Below are 19,810 nucleotides of genomic sequence, written 5' to 3' on the forward strand. Positions count from 1 at the left end.
AAATACAGGCTCACCCATATGAGACCCCCCCCAACCCTGAATATGTCACAACCCCCTTTTACCCATGAGAGGGACTTGTACGTTGCTCCCACAACACTGTGTCCCCCAATGAGAACTCAAAACATGTTGACTGCTCCCCAAAAGAAAAGAATTGGGAGGAAATATCAACACGACCTAATCTCATTTTAATTCCCTGCATGGATTTTAGCACTCTATCTCATATCTTCTTTCGAATCACAAGGGAAAATGCTATAATCATCCTTAATACAGTTTACAGTCAAAAGATCTTTCCTTTCCTTTCCTTTTATCTATAAGTTCATTACTAATTAATTTGCCATCCTTAGAGAGACCCAGCTCATCACCATCATCCATATAACATTTCTTCTTTGGCACAAAGAGTGGTTTTTACTGACCTTCCCGTCTTCTCAATCTTTGTTTCTCCATATTAGGTAGTCCAATTCCCTGAACTATTTCCCATCAACTTTCTCTTCCATCACTTTCAAGAATTTCTACGATATACATTACAACCTCTGAGTCTTCAATTTTCTCTTGAGTTATCAGGCTCCAAACTCAGTCTTGAAGGGGACTCATAAGGACATCACGTATCTATATTTCCCCAACTTGGAAATTTTAAATAGAGGTATTTTGCCAAAAAAATGAGTTTCAAAGTGGATTTAGAAAGCTTTAATGCTAAAGAGATTTTACTTTAGAAAACCCCACATATATGTCGTGATTGTTAATTTTATGTGTCAAGTAGTTGGCTAGGTCATGGTACCAGATATTTGGTCAAACATTTTTCTAGATGTTTCTGTGAAGGTACTTTTTAGATGAAATTAACATTTAAATCAGTACACTTTGAGTAAAGTAAACTACCCTCCATAATGTGGGTGAGCCTCATCCAATCAGTTGAAAGTTTATCAGAGAAAGACCGACCTCCCAGGAAGAAGATGGAGTTCTGCCAGTGGACTGCCTTTTGACTTGAACTGCAACACTGGCTCTTCCCTGTGTCTCCAGTCTGCTGGCCTACCCTGCAGATACTGTACTTGACAGCTGCCATAATCCGCGTGAGCCAATTCCTTAAAATAAATCTCTCTATATATTTATACACATCTTTTTGGTTCTGCTTCTCTGGAGAAACCTGACTAATATATATATGGTAAATTTTTTATTATGGTCACTACATGGACTTTGAAGTCAGACACATCTGGGTTTCTACTTGTGCCTTTGCCATGTTATTTAGCCTTCTGAACTTGGGTTTCTGTTTCCTCATCTGCTAAAATGGGGATAGTAACCTGAATCTCTCAGAGCTGTTGTGCGCATTAGAGGAAATCATGTATACAAAGCACTCAGCAGAATGCTTAGCACAAAGTAATTGCTCAGTAAGTGTGGGTTTTCATTACTGTCATTAACGTTATTGCCACTTTTATTCTTCCTCTCCATGACTCCTTGAAATGTGTTTTGATCATACAACATCCATCTTGAGCTGCACTATTTTTAACTTTTTTCTTGCAGTATGGAAACTAATAGTGACAACTTACTTGAGCTTCTGTACTTTGCAATTTGGATCTTTTAAGCCTTCACAGAGCAATTTCAAAGCTGAAGCTTCCAGTTTTGTTTCACTAAATTCCAGCTCAGTGAGCCACTGATTGGTGCTGAGAACAGCTGCTAGCGCACCACAAGAAGCAGGAGAGATAAGGCATCGGTACAACCTTCAGAGAACAGAAGAATGACCTCATTACCTTATTCATGCTCTCCCCCAAAACAAAAGAAATTGACAAAAAAATTACATGAACACAGACAACAAATTCTCCTGCTCAGTTACCTCAATGTCTGTAAGATACAGTTTGGCTGTTTTAATCCTTCACACAGAAGCTTCATTCCGGAATCTTCCAGGGTATTCTTCACAAATTCCAAATCTGTCAGATATTGGTTGGTTTCAAATACTAAGGCGAGGTCTCTGCCATAAGAAGCTGTGAGGTGGCAGAAAATCAGTCTGTGTGGAGAAAAAGGCATTTCAGAGAAGAAAATAGAACTCTCTTTAAAGGTACCCATTTGTCCCTTACTGATGTAATGAATTATTTAAATTCATTCAATAATTAATTTATCAGATGCTTACCACTGTGCTAGATGCTGAAACCACAGAAATAATTAAGATCCAGACCCTGCCCTCAAGGAATGCCCAGTTAATGGGGAAAAAATTAGAAAATCATAGATTATAATACAGTGTGAAAAGTAGTGCAAGTGGTATGCACAAGATATCATGGGGACACAGAAAGGTGGCACAATTCAGCCTGGCTTGAGGTGGGGTTTAGAGGATCAAGAAATATTTGTAAGAAGAACCACTACTTGAGTGTTGTTCTGAAAGGGTGATAAAAATTGAACAGGACTTAGATGGATGAGGAGAATGGGAGTGGGGAGAGCAGGAGGCGCTGAGGGACAATCCACTCACGCAGCAGCCTGAGTGAAAGCCAGGAGGCAAGAGATGGGATGCTTCATCTGAGAAACTGCCAATTATTTGCTATGGCCTACTTTAAAACACTGGAAGATATATATCAGACTGCTAACAATGGTTATCTTCCAGGTTGAAGGGAAGGGTTGGATTACAGGGAGACATTTACTTTCCAGATATTTAGAAATTGCTTACAGTGATCAGAAGTTATCAGGAAAAAAAATCTTAAAAATCTGAAAAACATAATACATGTTTACTATAAATAATTTTTACAATAGAGAAAAATATAAAGAATAAAGTTTTTTAGGGCTTCTCTGGTGGTGCAGTGGTTGGGAGTCCGCCTGCCGATGCAGGGGACATGGGTTTGTGCCCCGGTCCGGGAGGATCCCACATGCCGCAGAGTGGCTGGGCCCATGAGCCATGGCCGCTGAGCCTGCGCGTCTGGAGCCTGTGCTCCGCAACGGGAGAGGCCACAACAGTGAGAGGCCCGCGTACCGCAAAAAAAAAAAAAAAGAATAAAGTTTTTTTGAGAAAGTTCTGTATTTCTACCACCCAAAGATAACCACTGAAGATTTTTAATGCATGCATACATATAGCATCATATGTTCTCTGTAAGAAGTGAAATCACAGAAAGATTTTAAAAGACGAAAACTTTTTCCCAACTTCCCCTCCAACTCCACCCCCCAGAGGTCCCCAGCGTTGAGAGTCTGATGTGTATGCTCCCACTCCTTTCTCCAAGATCATAGAAACATATGCAAACACACACACAGGATTTGTACATTTTACAAAACTAGGACCACAGAAAACATTACTACTTTACATGCGCTTTGCCATTCAGTCCTCATCTTAGGCCCATAGATAAAAACTGAAATTTAATTATAGCACAAGGTCATACAGTAAGTGGCAAAGTAGTACTCAACCTGAGGGCTGTCTGGTTTATCCTCTAGGCCTGGAAAAACCATTAGAAGTTTAAAGAGACATGGTCAGATCCCTCTGATGCCAGGGTAGGGCAGGAAACAAACCTGGGGTCAGAGGGCTGCAGTGGTCCAGGGAATAAATTGCCCGGCGGGGGGGAAGGGCTGGAGGCAGAGAAATTCAAGACACGTTTTTGGGAGGGATATGGCCAGGATTTATTACCACTTAGGGTGACGGGGATGAGGCTGTACTCTGGCTCCACCTTCTTCCTCCACAGGGTAGTGGAGGCCACTGAGGAATGGGGGCTGTTTCCGGTTCTAGAATATTCCACCTGTAGGAAGGGCAGGCCCACCGAGTGGGACAAACCATTATGGTGGTGGGGGGGGTGTTTGAGACTTTTTGTACTTGATTACAAGCGCTTCACGTTCTTGGTTCTGAATCTTTTCTGACCACTCCTGTTTCTTCCGGCCTGCAAAGACTTTCAACAGCGTAGGGGGTTCCCTTACGTCGGTGGAGGGGGGCGGGAATCTTCCTCACGCACCCCACCCACCCCCACTGTTTCTGGAAGTTGGAACAGTCCCAAGGTGACCGTGTGGAGTGGTAACAAGAGGCTTTCTTTGTTAAGTCAGAGCCCTCGGGGAGAAAAAGAGAGCGAGCAGTGCCCTCTCTTTAAACGTGGTAGGCCCGTGTGTTCGGCGTGCACCTGCACTAGCCAGGAGGTGAGGCTTGGCAGGAGGTGTCCTGGGGCAGAGCTCTTTACGGGGTGGGGGGGGGAGGCAAGCGGAGATGAGGAGACCGAGGGGGAGGGGAGGGGACAACTGGTTGATTCATCCCCGCAGGGCCAGCCAAGCCCCAAAGGCCCTCAGCTATCATGGCCTTGAAACTCGAGGACCCTGGTAACGGGTTCCGGCATGGCAAGGTGGTGGCCTTCATCAACGAGAGCATGGCTAGGCACGAAAAAGGCTCTGCGTTCTATCTCGAGAATATATCCTTGTCCTGGGCGGCGGTGGAGGACAAGCTCCAGGCCATACTGGAAGATCATCAGGTGTCCAGCGAGGCCAAAGAGGCCTGTGTCTGGGGCAGCCTGGCCCTGGGCATGCGCTTCTTCCACAGGCAGAGCCACTTACACTGGTACAGGGTGGAGTGGCTGTACTACCTCGCCAAACTGCACAAGTCGGTGGCGCGGGCCTTGGTCTCAGACATGAAGTTGCTCAAGGCACAACAGGACGTGGAGCGCAAGGAGACGGCCTCCCTGCTGCAGCAAGCCCATGCCAGGCTGGCGGAGGTGCAGAAAGAGCGGGACCTCCTGAGGTGGAAGCTGTTGCAGGCAGTAAGATTACTCTGACTTGGTCCCTGGCCCGTCCCGGGACCCGCCCCCAGTCCCGTTTGCCGCTCCCACGCGTCCCCCCACCCCCCCCAGTCCTGTTCGCCGCTCCGCCACCCCACCCCCACCCCCGCCCCCAGAACAGGTCTCAGATCTGCTCACTTCTCTCCAGGAGTCGGTTGCAAAGGGACCAGGCCTGGCCACTGCCAGTGGGACGGGGCAGAAAGATCAGGTGAGGAGGAAGAAGAAGCAGAGGCCACTGCTCCTACTGCAGCCACTTCTGGAGCCACAGGAGGAGGAGGAAGACAGAAGGACGTGGAAGGGTCAGAAGCTGCCGAGGGAGCAGAGGAGCTGCGTGGAGACCTTACGCAGCTTCTCGGAGTTGGGAACCAGAAAATTTACACCTCTGGTGGGCAGAGGGAGGGAGAGCTCAGGTCCATGGACACAGCCACGCTTTATTTACCTGGGATAGCGAAGTCCAGGCGCACAGTCTCACAGGACTGTCTCACAGGACAGTCTCCTGTCCAGCTCCCTGCCTCATTCCCATCCTCACACTCATGCCCCTTATTCCCCTTCCCAGACGCACCCACGTCCTCCCCACCAGCAGCACCGTTCACAGCAGGAGCTCCATCTCAGACGTCTCCCTGCTGGGGGCCCTCTGATTCTAGCTTGTGGTCTGATGTGGGGTGCCAGGGAATGGGCCCTCAAGAACCACAAAGAGACGGGAGGGACTCTGATCGCCACCAGCAGGGGAGACCTCCAGTACTTCAAAGGCCAGGGGAGAAAACTTGCTTCCACTGTGGGAGGGGAATCTGGCTATAAAACCCTTGAATTCAGAAATGTGAAACAGAATAGAAACGTACCCTGATGGGAAATCAATTTTCAGAGGGAGGGGGAGGGGTGGGGGAGGGCTTGGGAAGAGTGGAAGGAAAGGGTGGGTGAATGGGGCAAGGGAGCTGCGGAAATGGGGTGGAAGGTAGGGTATGGGGTGGTGGCCGGGGAAGTTGTAGATTGGGGGCTTACGGAGAGAGAGACCTAGAAAGACAGACGTGTTCTGATGACCGTCTTTGTGTTCCAGAGCACTAGTACTCGACACCCCAGAACTACTGCCGCTTCTGTGTGTGTCTCTCCCCAACTCTAGCATCTGGTGGACCTGGGCAGACAGTATATAACACCCTTGTCTCTGCTCCCCCCACCCCCACCCCTGAAACTAGACTGTAGATGACTGGAGCACGAGTGGACATTTGACCCATCCTGAGCCAAACAGATCCTCACACTAGAGAATCTGAACAGAGAGGCAGATTTCATAGCCAGGGTGGTGTCGGGCAATGAAGCAGTGGGTCACTGGGAGTTGGGGGCAAGGTCGGGGTCATGGACACCGAGGCCACAGCTGAGGCCTGGCCTTGGCTGTGGGGGAACAGAACCGTGTGCTCTACAAAGGCCCAGTGCCCTTTAGAGAATCACAGTCTGAGGCCCCAGGGAGCAGAGAGGCAGAGAAGCAGAGAGGAGTTGATCCCGTGACCCCAGATGTGCAGAGTGGCAGCCCGACCACTTTTCACTTCCTGCAGTTGTGCTGAGTGAAAATCCACTTTACACAGATCCTTTTTTCTTTAAGCTAACTTCACAGGGTTCTTGGTCTGGGCAACCAGATTATTGCCAAGCCAGAAATTTACACCAGAAGAGCAGTTGCAAATCACAAACCGTCAAAGAAAATGTTGGAACTGGCAGGGGAGGTGCATCAGGGAGTGATGGGTAGTGGGGATTCCTGCATCCCAAGTCTCCAGGAATGAACTGGACAGGAAGCTCATTCATGTTCTGAGTGAGTTATATCATGAGAAACAGGCCTGGGGTTAACCCCGGGCTTACAACAGGGCCACCTCTAAAGGAATCCTTCAGGGCTGCACACAGAGGACGCCAGCACCAGCTGCAGACGAAGACTACTATCGTTCAGCCCCATGACAGGAGAAGCCTCCCCAGTCTCCAGTGGGGAAGCAGGAGTGGTGGGGGTATGGGGTGGGGAGGGGTACGAGGCAGTGGGATGGAGGGCTTTTATGTCTTTATATACTTTGGTGTTGTGTAAAGTAAAATAAATGCTCACAAAAATACAAAAAATAAAAGTAAGTGAATTTGGTGAGTTTGGAATTCGGGTGAGTTTGGAAAGGCTACCTCTTCCTCTGGGGCAGAAGGGAAGGAAAGCAGACACCGCTGTGTGTGGTGAGGAGGTGGGAGGGAAACCAAGCAGGCTCCTGTCTGTGTGTGTATGATGTGGACAGACAAGCAGACAAGTCACCTGAGAGTGAGCGAGGACCTAAGGTCCAGGTGGGGGGTGGGGGCTTCAGAGCATTGGCGCTTGGGGGAATAATTGCAGAGGAGGATAGGGGTGGGGAATGGAGGGAGAGAAAAGGAAACCAAGGGGAAAGACAATGGGAGTCTGGAAGGAAAAGGCAGGGGAGTGGGGTAGGGCCAGGACGGGCATCAGACACAAACTCTTGGATTTTACAGTCTGACACCCACTTGCTACAGCAAAAACAGCACATACAAAAGGAGAAGAGGCAGGAGGGGTTGGCAGGGATCGCTGCCTGACTCCCTACGCCTTCTAGGCTTGTAGCGTATCTTTTCATCAGCTGGGAGTGTAATTTCTAGCAACCTAGTCTTTACCTGCAAATACCTAAGAGTTTAAAGCAAAGTTCAACTTACTTCAGGTCTTTGACTTTACAGTATGGGTTACGCAGTGCTTGGCAGAGCAAGTGTAGTGGAGAGACTGGCAAATTACGCAGCTGGAAGGGCCTAAAAGAGATGAGAAAGCAAAAATAAAATGATTAACAAAATTTTAAGTAAAAGGCTTATTTTGGCTTCTGTTGCCATCTTAGTGCTAATTTACAAAAACCTTAGGAGGTATTACCCCATTTTTAAGATAAGGAAATTAAGGCACAAAAAGGTAATTTGCCCAAGGTCACAGAGGAACAGAATGAAGGTCAGTACTCAGGTCTGTCTGACTCCAAAGCCAAAGCCATGGTACTGTATGCCAGGCACCAAGGTAAACACTTTACACACAGAATTTATCTTATCTGGTGCTTAATCCAATGACAGGTATTGTGGTCACCATTTTGCAGATGCTTAGAGAGGTCAAGTGACTTGCCCAAGCTATCTGTACACTGTAACTGATTCTTGGTTGTCAGTACTAATAGAAGAATTAACTACAATAATTGAGAACTAGGAAAGTTCAAAACGGTTGACCTTTGAACAATATGGGGGTTAGGGGTACCAACACCCCCACAGCTGAAAATCCACATAAAACTTCACAGTGAGCCCTCCCTATCCCTCCATATCGGAGGTTCTGCATCTGAGGATTCAACCAACCTCAATCCTATAGTACTGTAGTACACATTTATTGAAAAAAATCCCCATGTAAGTGGACTTGCACAGTTCAAATCTTTGTTGTTCAAGGATCAACTGCAGTAAACTCTCACTTAGTCAACACACTTGGGAAGAGTGGGTGTTTTTGTGGGGGTTAAACTTTGAAAAGAATTTAAGCCTTCTGATGAAAGCAATGGGGTTGAAGGATGGGGACTCCATCTAAGGCTGATTTTCTGGAAACCCAAAATGAGCTAGAAGCCCCTTTGTGTTTCCATCAGTGCTTAAAATCTCTCAAATGTATACTGTCCATTATTTTACTTTATAATATACAGTTGGATTGAAGCTGTTATGAATTCACGAAGACACTGTAGCCAAAGTGCTTCGTAATTCCAAGTCCATGTAACTTCTCATACCCCTTCCCCTCTGGTCCCAAAGTCTTGCTGCACCTCCCTTCCCCTCCTCACTTTCCACAAACATACCTATGCCATGTTCAATTCCACCTCTATGCTACTGCCCACTGAGGAACTAACAATTACCAGAGAAAAGACTTGGGTTAACTCACTTCCCAAGTTGAGCCTTCTGCCCACTCCTGTCTCCTTCTCAAGGTCCCCTACCCCTCACCTGGCCCCACAACTAAATGAGAGGCACTGTCGATATTAACCTGAGTACAGAGAACAGACTTATGACCAGTGGCATTTTCCAGACAATGCAGGTATAAGTCTCCTTGGCTGCTTTAGTAAGTCAGTAGAGCTGTATTTTGTAGTATACAGAGTACATACTGTGTAAGTGGTTTACCTAAACCTCTTTGAACTCCAGCTCTCAACTCTCCATGTAGGTGTGAGTCTAGAAGAAAGAACCCAGGCTTTATAGCAATATACACAGGAGTGCAGCTATGTCCCTTACCAACCTGGAGCTCTTTGAGGCCTCAGTGATGAAGTATATGTAGAGAAGAGTGAGGACAAATTGAACATTAAATTTACAACTTTTTCCAGAATAGTCATCAGCACCAAAATAGCAGAGTCTTCAATGATAATCTTAATGATTTATATGCTCATAACTTTTTATAATTATAAAGCACCTTCACAGAGAGACAGTGAAGACTAATGGACACACACACTCACATACACACACTTACAGTGGCTAACACAGTGCCTAGCACATAGTTAAGTTCTCACAAATGTTAGCTTTCCCTCAGTGTCTACCTTGGCCAGTGCTTAATATGTAATAGATACTCAATAAATCCTCATTGTGTTGATTGACATACAATATGGAAAGCAGAGATAATTCAATTTATTTATTGAAAGTGCTAGAAATGATTATGTGCCTGAATACTTGAAATAAACAAGAAGGCCTATCATTTCTGTAGGCCAAAACACTGGTGAAAAGACATTAGTATACTCACTGATTAAGTGTCAAGGTTGGTGGCATGAATGCTGAAGCTTGATCTTCCTCCTCAAATCCAAGTAGATGCTGACACTTCAGAGACACTGACAGGTGACTATGACTGCTTTTTACACAGAATGACATAGCCAGAATGTCCATTTTTGTATAGGTAGGTTGAAGCAGTATAATTGACCCTAAATCATCAATTATCCTTTTTGCATATTCTTCTTCCTGAATCTCATACAAACAGTGAAACAAGTCCACTGGCTCAATCTGTAACCTAGAAGATTTATCCTTTATTTCTTTCTCAGTCCACTTCAATAACTCCTCTCGAAGTCCTGGAGAGACTTTTCTCCCAAAAGTAGTTTCCACAGACTTTCCCTTTCCTTTATGTAAGAGGCCAAATAAGAACTGTATTGTTAATGATGAAAATCCTTTCCCATATTGCTGGAATATTTCTTGCCACGTTTTCCCCACTTGATCAAAAAACATCCAGCTGCTGTCATTCTTCAGGGCATAGAACACAGCAGTCAGGAACTCTTGGAAACTGAAGTGAAGGAAAGTATAGACACTGACACCTCCTTCAACTTTTTTCAAAAAGTGATTGAGAAAAGTGCAGTTGGTATCATACACTCCTATCCCATGTCTTCTGAGGTCACTGATTTCAAACAGGACCTGCTGGTTCTGCAGTCCCTCTGCAGCCAAAGAGCAAAGGCCCCACAGGCAACTCTGTCCCTTCCACACCGAGATGCCTGTAAGGGTTTTGAGGCACTTGGAAAAGTAGAACAGATACACATCAGTCATGGTTTGAAGTGATCTCATAAGAGTCCTGTCACCATCTCCCTGTGACTGCAGGACACTGCAGATCATCCAGGAGATGATGGGAAGAGAAGACATAATGTCAAGGCCTTCATTTTCTCGCAGACCATAAAAAACTCTCATTGCAGCATTAGCACCTGAAAACTGACTCAAGAAATATGCTCTCTTTTCAGCATCTGTAAACCACAGGATCTCTGCCTGGGTAGCTTGTTTTAACAGAGAGTGAAGCTTCTTCATGGTTGTAGGCCGGGCAGTTATCAGGAGGGAGGATTCAGGAAACAGTTTTTTCCTCACAAAACTACATAAGAGGGTCTCTACTGGCTTCCTCTCCAGGGGATTGGCACTAAGATCCTCTTCCTGGTCACCTACAGGGTACTGAAGCTCAGGAAATCCATCAAGAATGAACAGAAGCTTCTCTGGATATACAAGAATAACATCCAGGATTGGTCCGTCAATATCTTGAAAAGTGTTAGTGATCAGGTCAGCAGCGCTAAGGTTAGCAAAACGGCTTATTTCTCTGCAGTTTACATAGATGAGATAGTCAAATCTGCCTGGAGTAACCATTCCTGCTGCCCAGTCAAACATGAACTTATGCACCACAGCTGTTTTCCCAATCCCAGCACATCCCTGAAGCACCACAGTTTGGGATAAGCTGGAGCCCTCTTCATCAGGATCAAATATATGTTCCATCTCAATAAAATTATTTTGTTGAGGAATTCCGCATGGTGGCTTTTCTGATATACAGTGTTCTTTTACAACAAGCAGTCGTGACTCTATATGCTTGCCATGGTGATAACATTTGTCAACTCCTTTTTTTAGGTATTTTTCTTTCAGATGTTTTCTAAATACTTTCCTGTAATCTAATGGGGTGACACCAAGAGTCAGTAATCACAGAATACTAGACAACAATACAAACAACAACTATAACTAATACTACCATCACCACCATCTCTTCTCAGATGTTTCAAAGCCTCCTCAAACTTCATGCATCTGAGCTCTTGATTTCTATTCCACTGCCCAACCCCCCCAAAAAACCCCTCCTCAGGGCTCAGAAAAATGTTGGGATTCATTATTTCTTTTTTTCCCCTTGAATCCTCCACATCCATTTAGCAAGGCCTATCATTTATATCTCCAAAATAAGCCTCCAATCCATTTATTTGCCACTACAACCTCAAATACCACCCAATACAAGGCACTATCAACTCTTTCCTGGACTGCTGAAACAGCCTCCTACTCATTTATACTCTTGCCATCTATGGCTCCTCTCCACACAGGCAGCCAACGTGATCTTCTAAAAATATCAATTACATCACGTCACTGCCATGGCCCAAAACTTTTCAAGAGCTTTTCATTGCACTTGATATCAAATCCAAAATCCTTACCTCATCCTACAAGGTCTGCTACGATCTGGGCCCTATCTACCTTCACTCCCCAGCCTTCTATATCACTCTCCTTCTCAGTCCCTATACTAAAGCCACACTGGCTTACCTTTAGTTCCTCACAAATGCCATGTTCTTTCCCACTTCCAGGCCTTTCCACCAGCTATTATCTCTGCCTGGAACACACTTCTTCCTGCTCTTCCCATGGAGATCCCCTTCTCATCCTTCAGACCTTAAACATTACTTCCTAGAAGAAGACTTCCCTGACCATCCAGTTTAAAGCAGATCCTCTCTACTATACCCTCTCCCAGGACCCTGTTTTCCCTTTACAGCACTTAGCACAATTTACAATTGTCTTGTTTATTTTTTTCATTATCTGTCTTTCTCACTAATCTACATGAAAATAGGGACCTTGTCTGTCTTTTTCATCATAGTACTCTAAGTACCTAGCTGGTGCCTGGAACATGGTAGACACTCAATATTTATTGAAAATGGCTATAAATGCTTGCTTTTGAATGAAAAAAAGCCATTTATTATCCCTATTCTGTGTCAGATACTGTACTAGGCCCTTTACATACATTTTAAAAAATTTAATCATCATAATAATCCCATGAAGTAGGTATTATCCAGATTTTATAGTTGAGGAAACTGAAAACTTATAACCAGGGTTATACGTTCATGGGTGTGCAATCTGTGCTTAGGCCTCGTGCTCAGAGCATCCATACTTGGTGTAATGCTCTGCTGTTCCTATCTTGAAATTCTTAATAATTTTTGAACAAGGAATCCTGTCTTTTCATTTTGCACCATACCCCATAAATATGTAGCCAGTCCTGCTTATAGCATTGGGTAACTTGTCCAAGGTTCAACAGCTAGTAAATGGCAGAGACTTCAATGAAGACTCAGGTTTGTCTGAAGCCATGGCCTATATGCTTAAATACTATATTACATAGTTTTTCACTTTCTGCAACTAGAAAAAATAATCCAAGGAGTCAGTTATCAAATTCAAACTTCTGTTAAGTGAATATCTAAGCTAGTATTTTCCAAATAAGTTTCTTGTGTAACATTTTTGCAAGATATTAATAGGAGAGCTGTGAAAAAGGTGTCCAGTGGTCAAATAAGGTAAGGGGAATGCACCTTCTATCCCATTTTAGAGTTTCTCAATACATATTAGCATATGAAAGGCTCTGAGCGAATCAACAGTTAAAAAAAAACAGACTGTTTAACTTTGTTTAATCTAGTATTTTCTGGACTTAAATGACTACAGAACCCTTTATTAAAAGCAAAATTATTAATTCCTGGAGAATAGTATTCTGTAGAATTCAGGTTGGGGAATGCTGATCTAGATAAGTGTTTGCAAACTTTTTCTGTAAAGTTCCATAAATAGATTAGGCTTTTAGGTCTCTGCTGCAATTACAGGCATGCCTTGGAGATATTGTGGGTTTAGTTCCAGACCACTGCAATAAAGCGAATATTGCAATAAAGCAAGTCACACAAACTTTTTGGTTTCCTAGTGCATATAAAAGTTTCACTTACACTAACTGTACTGTAGTCTATTAGGTGTGCAATAGCATTTTATCTAAAAAACAATGTACACACCTTAATTAAAAAGTTCTTTAGTGCAAAAAAATGCTAATCATTATCTGGCAACACAGGGTTGCCACAAATCTTCAATTTGTAAAGAACCATAATATCTGTGAAGTACAATAAAATGAAGCGCAATAAAACAAGGTATACCTTTACTCAACTCTGCCATATTAGCGTGAAAGCAGCCCTAGACAATATGTAAATGAATGGGCATGGGTGGTTCCAGTAGAAGTTTATTTACAAAAACAGGCAGCTGGCTGGATTTGGCTCACTAGCTGTAATTTGTTGACCTCAACCTAGATCATTCCAGAAGCAGACTGGTCTATTGTCTCCATAAAGTCCTGTATATCTGGTGCTTGACTACCATCATCAGAGGTCCTCCTAGTATTTGAATATCTATTCTAAATGATATAAAAGTCCTATTTGTTATGACAGTTTGGGACTTCATGAATATTACCAAAAAAACCATTGATTGTTGCTCAGTGAATATGGGGGGAAAAATGGGAGAGGAGTGGGGATGAGTGGGGTTCATGGGAGACACTATTCCCAAAACAGAAAAAGAGTAAATCAGAAAAGACATCTACCTGTAAGCTCCTTCCATGAAAATGAAGCCAGAGAACTTGAAGCAGCTGTGGGAGGAAGAGCTGGGGTTAAGAGTATCGCAAATACACCTTTGTACCAAAACATGAAATACACAGAAATTTAGTCACACTATTACAGCCATTCATGCTGTTCCCCAAACAGAAATAAAACAAAGCAAGCAAGCCACCTCACATCTATTCTAACTTACCAAAAAGGTATTTCATAGCTAATGTCCAACATAAAGTAAACCTAAGAAATTCCCGCACAAATATATTTAGGGTGTAAACATTTATATTTATATGATAAATAAGGAAAATTTTAGGCATGAATTTAAAGGGGAGTTCATTATTTTAAGTGACTGTTTCTGGTATTTTTTTTTCCTTTGAACGTTAGCTTATTGCTTCTGTTGGAGCTTCTGTTGAGCCTAATTTGTTAATGAGAAAGAATAAGACATTGCTGATGTTAGTTCGACAGAAATATACAATGACCTATATTCAAATGCACACACACACACACACACACACACATCCCTTCACATTCCTATAGGTTTTTAGTACTTGCACACCTTTATAGGCAAGAGTGAGACATAGTTGGGAGCTGTGACTAGGTGGATGGGAGGAAGCAGAGTATGGAGAGACAGATATTAGAATGCCACAGAAATGGGCAGCAAGTGAGTGGTCTGTTGAAGATAACCAGTTTCTATTCCCCATAACTAAACATTCCTTGGAGTTCAGGAATCAGCCACATGGGGAAGGACTCCAGAAATTTTCACTCTTTACTCTTTTGTGCTGTTTCCTGTGAAAATCTGTGGTTACAGTAAAGGAAGAGACTTAAGAGTCTTTTAGGATTATAGATGCTTTGGGGACTATGGAAAACATTATAAACACCAGATGCCTCTTCACAAAAATTGTGGAGAGATTATTAATGGGTAAATTCTGTATCCATGTAATACCTTAGTATACATATACCTATACACATACAACACAATTTTAAAGATTCAGAAAAATCCCACAGTCCATGAGGAGAAGTAGGGGAAAGAGAATGAACAAGATTACCTAGATTACACCCTTTTTTACCTCATTCAGTTACTCACCTTTCTGTTCAGACAATAAGCTCCAGGTGCAAGCAGGTTCCATATCTTTTCGTTTCTTTTGACTGTTCATCCTGGCAAATCAAGAAGACTGTAACCCAAAACAGAAATGATGACTTTAATGCCTGGTGGAAGCCCAGAGTAAAAAATTAACTCAAGAAAGACTACTCAAAGCATCACAGAGCTGGGGAAGAGAGAAGGCCTAGTAACCAAGTAGAGAGCTAGCGTGGGACTAGGAGATCACAGGAAGATAGACCAAAATCAACAGTCTTCAGCTTGAAGAGAAAAAAAAACTAAAGAGTATAGAATATCCACAGACTTTTGAAGAGTACAAATACGGGAAATGTCAAATTGAGCTCTAAAATGCGTTATTAAGGGAAGGATAGGATTTAGGCAGTATACCTCTAATGTTTGTGGCCAAGATAAGAAAGAATGACTGTGTCCTTCTACAACACAGTCAATTTGGTACCACTGGTAAAGGGAGAATTCTAAGACCACAGAGTAGAATACTGTGGTATAAGAGAAACAGTTTAGAGAGTCAGGAGATCCAAGCCCTAGTTCCATTTCTATAACTATCTACCTATGGACCTTGAGTAAGATTCTTCTACTTTCTGAATCTGTTTTATTATTTTCAAAATGGTGGAGAGAATGTTAGCCCAGGTTTCTTTCCAGGTTGAACATTGTAAGATCAGTGGTCCTAAGTCCCAGTTGCACATTAGAATTACCTTCACACCACCTTCCAGAATTTGTTTTCTTTGTTGCAATATTACTTATCAATTTCTAACACACTTGATTATTTTCTTATGAGTTAGGTTTATTATTCACTTTCAGTATTTCCCCTTAAATTGAATTATTGGCCCCAATTCTCAGCCCTTGCCATGAACTTGGCAGGTCCACACCAAAGAAGTGGAACTTATTTTCCCACCTCTTATCTTTTTTTTTCCCACCTCTTATCTTTGAGCTCAGCTTTGAAACTTGCTCTGGGTAATGGAGTGTACACAGATGTGACTCAAGTAGGGCCCTGATATGTGCTTGCACAGTTGTACATGCTCCCTCTTGTGATTCTGCCACTGGCATGAGATGAGCCATGAGAGAAACAAGCCCCAGGTAGTCCACTCATCCAAGGATGAGAAATACATGCAGTAGAGCCACCCCAGTTTACTCACAGTCCTTCAGCAAGAAAAACAGAGTCACTCCAGCCCGAATCAGAGTTGCCCAACAGAACCCTGCCTAATCAGCTGAGTCCCAGCTGGCCTCCAGATCGGTGAGAATAAGTGCTTAATAAATTCTTAACTTTTCATGCCACTGAGATTTCGTGCTTGTTGTTATGTATTGTTGTGGCAATAGCTAACTAATACATCTTGTTAGAGAGTAAATGCCTAGAAAGTGTTTGACATAGAGAAGACATTCATTAAATGTTCATTGAATAAACTGAATAAATGAATAAAATCTTAAAAATAATACAGTGCCTAGTCTGCATTCCTGATTAATTAAATCAGAATCTTTGATGATGAGGTTTGGCATCAACTTTTTCTTAAGTTCCCAAGGTGATTCAAATACACAGCCAGGGAAAAGAGCCACTGTTCTAAGAATTAGTTTTTTTGATAGAGTGTATTGGTGAAACACACAGGCTTTGGAATCAAACAGATGTGTTCAGGCCCTGACTCTACCACTTACTAACTATGTGACAACCACGGAATTAACATCTCTAAGCCTCAGATTCCTCAACTATTAAATAGGGATAACAACAGTTTATAACAACAGTTGATCACAACCTTTCTTAAAAGGTTATTATGAGGATTAAATGAAGTATGCATATGAAGTATTCAGTACACTACATGGTACATAGTAAGGGCTCAATAATCCTAAACTATAGCTAATGTTGGCATTGCTGTATCATTTGATAGAGAGTAAAAATGTCTGAACTCAGATAGACCTTACTTAAATTCCATTTCCACTGCTTTCTAGCCAGATGACTTCGAGTAAAGTTACTTAAACTCCTGAGACTACAGTAACCCATCTGTAAAATATGGTGATAATAATAACTATTTCATTATTTTGTTGTGAGGATTAAATAAGATGACACACATAAAACTCTTAGCAGAGGACCAAGTGCAATATAAATATGCAATATAAATATGCAATATTATATTTATGCATTGCATATTTATGCATATATATGCATTTATGCATATATTGCATATATTGCATAAATATGCAATATAAATATGTAGATCGTCCACCCATTTTTTGACTGGGTTGTTTTTTTGATATTGCATTGCAGCATTATTTCTAATAGCCAAGATATGGAAGGAACCTAAGTTTCCATTGATAGATAAATATATATATATATATAACGGAACATTACTCAGCCATGAAATCTTGCCATTTGCAACAACATGGATGGACCTAGAGTGTATTATACTAAGCAAAATAAGTCAGACAGATAAAGACAAATACCACATAATCTCACTTATATGTGTAATCTAAAAAACAAAATGAATTAACAAGCATAATTAAACAGAAACAGAGTCATAGATATAGAGGAGAAACAGGTGGTAGCAAGATTGGAGGAGACTGGGGGAGGAGAGAAATAAGTGAGGGAGATCAAGAGGTACAAACTTTCAGTTACAAAGTAAATGAGTCACAGTGTGGGGAATATACTCAATAATTATGTAATATCTTTGTATGGTAACAGATGACAACTAGACTTACGATGACATTTTGAAATGTATAGAAATATTGAATCACTATGTTGTGTACCAGAAACTAACATAGTGTTGTAGGTTAATTATACTTCCAAAACAAACAAAGAAACAAACTCCTAGAAAAAGAAATCAGATTTGTGACCACCATAGGTGGGGGGGGGGGGAATTAGGTGAAGGTAGTCAAAAGGTACAAACTTCCAGTTATAAGATAAATTAAGTACTATGGATTTAATATACAGCATGATGAAGATAATTAACACTGCTGAATAAAAGCTGTTAAGAGAGTAAATCCTAAGAGTTCTCATCACCAGGAAAAAATATTTTTTCTATTTCTTTAATGTTGTACCTATATGAGACGACATAATGATTTCATGATGTATGTAAGTCATATCACTATGCTGTACATCTTAAACTTACACAGTGCTGTATGTCAATTATATCTCGAAAAAACTAGAAAAAAAAAGAAATTGAAAAGAAAAAGAAATTATACCAGAGAGTTAGTTACAGTCAACAGACCTTTAGGGAACTATGGGGGTATTTTATAACTGGTTATTAGACCCAGTTAGAGTAAAAGGCTGTGAGATGGCCCAAATTCCACGATGGGAAAGTAGTATCCATTGTACTAGGAGTTCCACTAGAATATATGGAATCATTAAGCAAAGTACCAAAAGGTGCCCTCTTCAAGAAGAGAAATCAAAGTAAGTAATTGAGTCTCCTCCAAGCAGCTGAATTACAAAATGGTAAAATGGTGCTTCTTCCTCTGGGCTAGGGGAGCACCAAGCTAGGGAACACAGGTTAGAGAGCAGGGTATGGGCTAATTTCACTCCCCCTTCACACCCTTGGCTGTGTGCCTTTTCAGTCAACAAACTGTACAACTTTTCATGGTGACTCGACATGGTATGCATGCTGCCAAAAACAGGAGAAAGAAATGCTACAAATCTCACCTCCAGGCCTAAAATGAGACTCTGGATTTTTTTATTGAGATATGATTCACATATCATAAAATTCACCCTTTTACAGTGTACAACTCATTGCTTTGTAGTATACTCACAAAGTTTTGCAACCATCACCACTATCCAATTCCAGAACATTTTCATCACCCCAAAACGAAATGCTGTACTCATTAAGCAGACACTCCACATTCTCCCCCCACCCCAGCCCCTGGCAACCACAATTCTACTTTATGTCTCTAAGGATTTGCCTATTCTGGACATTTCATATAAATGGAATCATACAATACGTGTCCTTTTGTGTCTGGCTTCTTTTCTTACCATAATGTTTTCAAGATTCATCCATGTTGTAGCATGTATCAGTTCTTCATTCCCTTTTATAACTGAATAAGAATCTATTTCACATCCACTGGAATGGCTGTAATTTAAAATATGAAAAATGGCAAGAATGTGGAAAAATCAGAACACTCATACATTGCCAGTGGGAATATAAAATGGTGCAGTCACTATGGAAAAGTTCAGCAGCTCCTCAATAAGTTAAACACAGGATTACCATGTGACCCAGCAATTTTACTCCTAGGTATATACCCAAAACAATTGAAAACAGGTATTTAAACAAAAATTTGTACAAAAATAGTCACAGCATCACTATACTAAATAGCAAAAAAGGTGGGAACAACCCCAATGTCCACCAACTGATGAACTGAATAAACAAAATGTGGTATACTTACAGTGGAGTACTATCCAGCCATAAAGGAACAAGGTACTGAAGCATGCTATAACATGGATGAGCCTTGAAAACATTATGCTACATGAAGGAAGCCAGACACGAAATTCCATTTATATGAAATGTACGTAACAGACAAATCCATAGAGAAAGAAAGTAGATTAGTGGTTGCCAGGGGTTCGGGGAAAAGGGGAAGTGGTAGTGACTGCTAATGGTTATGGGATTCTGTTTGAGGTGTTAGAAACATTCTGGAATTAAATAGTGGTGATGGTTACACAGCATTGTGAATATACTGAAAATAACTTAATTGTATACTTTAAAAGGATGGGTATTATGGTATGTGAATAAAATCAATCAGATCAATTTAATAAAAGCTATAAACTAAACTTGTGGTAATCATTTTGCAATATATACATGTATCAAGTCATTATGTTGTACATCTAAAACCAAAACAGTGTTATATGTTAATTATAACTCAATTAAAAAATAGAAAAAATCAACTGTAAAAGTAGGAAAAAATCAATGAAAAATGCAATTATAGAA

At 41.9% G+C, this 19,810-nt stretch overlaps 2 protein-coding genes across 20 annotated transcripts in view; one reads left to right on the forward strand and one right to left on the reverse strand.

The window, feature by feature from the left end:
- LOC137217350 (NACHT, LRR and PYD domains-containing protein 12-like) overlaps positions 1-19,810 on the reverse strand; it is a 48,147-nt gene that overhangs the window by 8,992 nt on the left and 19,345 nt on the right. For 12 of the 19 annotated variants that reach the window (XM_067724037.1, XM_067724048.1, XM_067724044.1 and 9 more), the window contains 6 exons: positions 14,886-14,973; positions 13,795-13,839; positions 9,448-11,107; positions 7,386-7,475; positions 1,823-1,993; positions 1,539-1,709 (listed from right to left, as the gene is read on the reverse strand). In XM_067724037.1, the coding sequence (XP_067580138.1) occupies positions 1,539-1,709; positions 1,823-1,993; positions 7,386-7,475; positions 9,448-11,107; positions 13,795-13,839; positions 14,886-14,955 (2,207 nt within the window). In that variant the 5' untranslated portion in view covers positions 14,956-14,973. Of the gene's footprint in view, positions 1-1,538; positions 1,710-1,822; positions 1,994-7,385; positions 7,476-9,447; positions 11,108-13,794; positions 13,840-14,885; positions 14,974-18,861; positions 18,919-19,810 lie in introns of those variants that run through there. The other 7 variants (XM_067724052.1, XM_067724036.1, XM_067724054.1 and 4 more) reach the window with 2 other exon arrangements.
- Positions 4,236-5,350, forward strand: TEX13B (testis expressed 13B). Its single transcript, XM_067723915.1, has 3 exons — positions 4,236-4,694; positions 4,861-5,069; positions 5,269-5,350. The coding sequence occupies exons 1-3, from the start codon at positions 4,236-4,238 to the stop codon at positions 5,348-5,350; spliced, it is 750 nt and encodes a 249-aa protein (XP_067580016.1).

This window comes from Pseudorca crassidens, chromosome X, assembly GCF_039906515.1.
Source record: "Pseudorca crassidens isolate mPseCra1 chromosome X, mPseCra1.hap1, whole genome shotgun sequence".
Taxonomy (NCBI): domain Eukaryota; kingdom Metazoa; phylum Chordata; class Mammalia; order Artiodactyla; family Delphinidae; genus Pseudorca; species Pseudorca crassidens.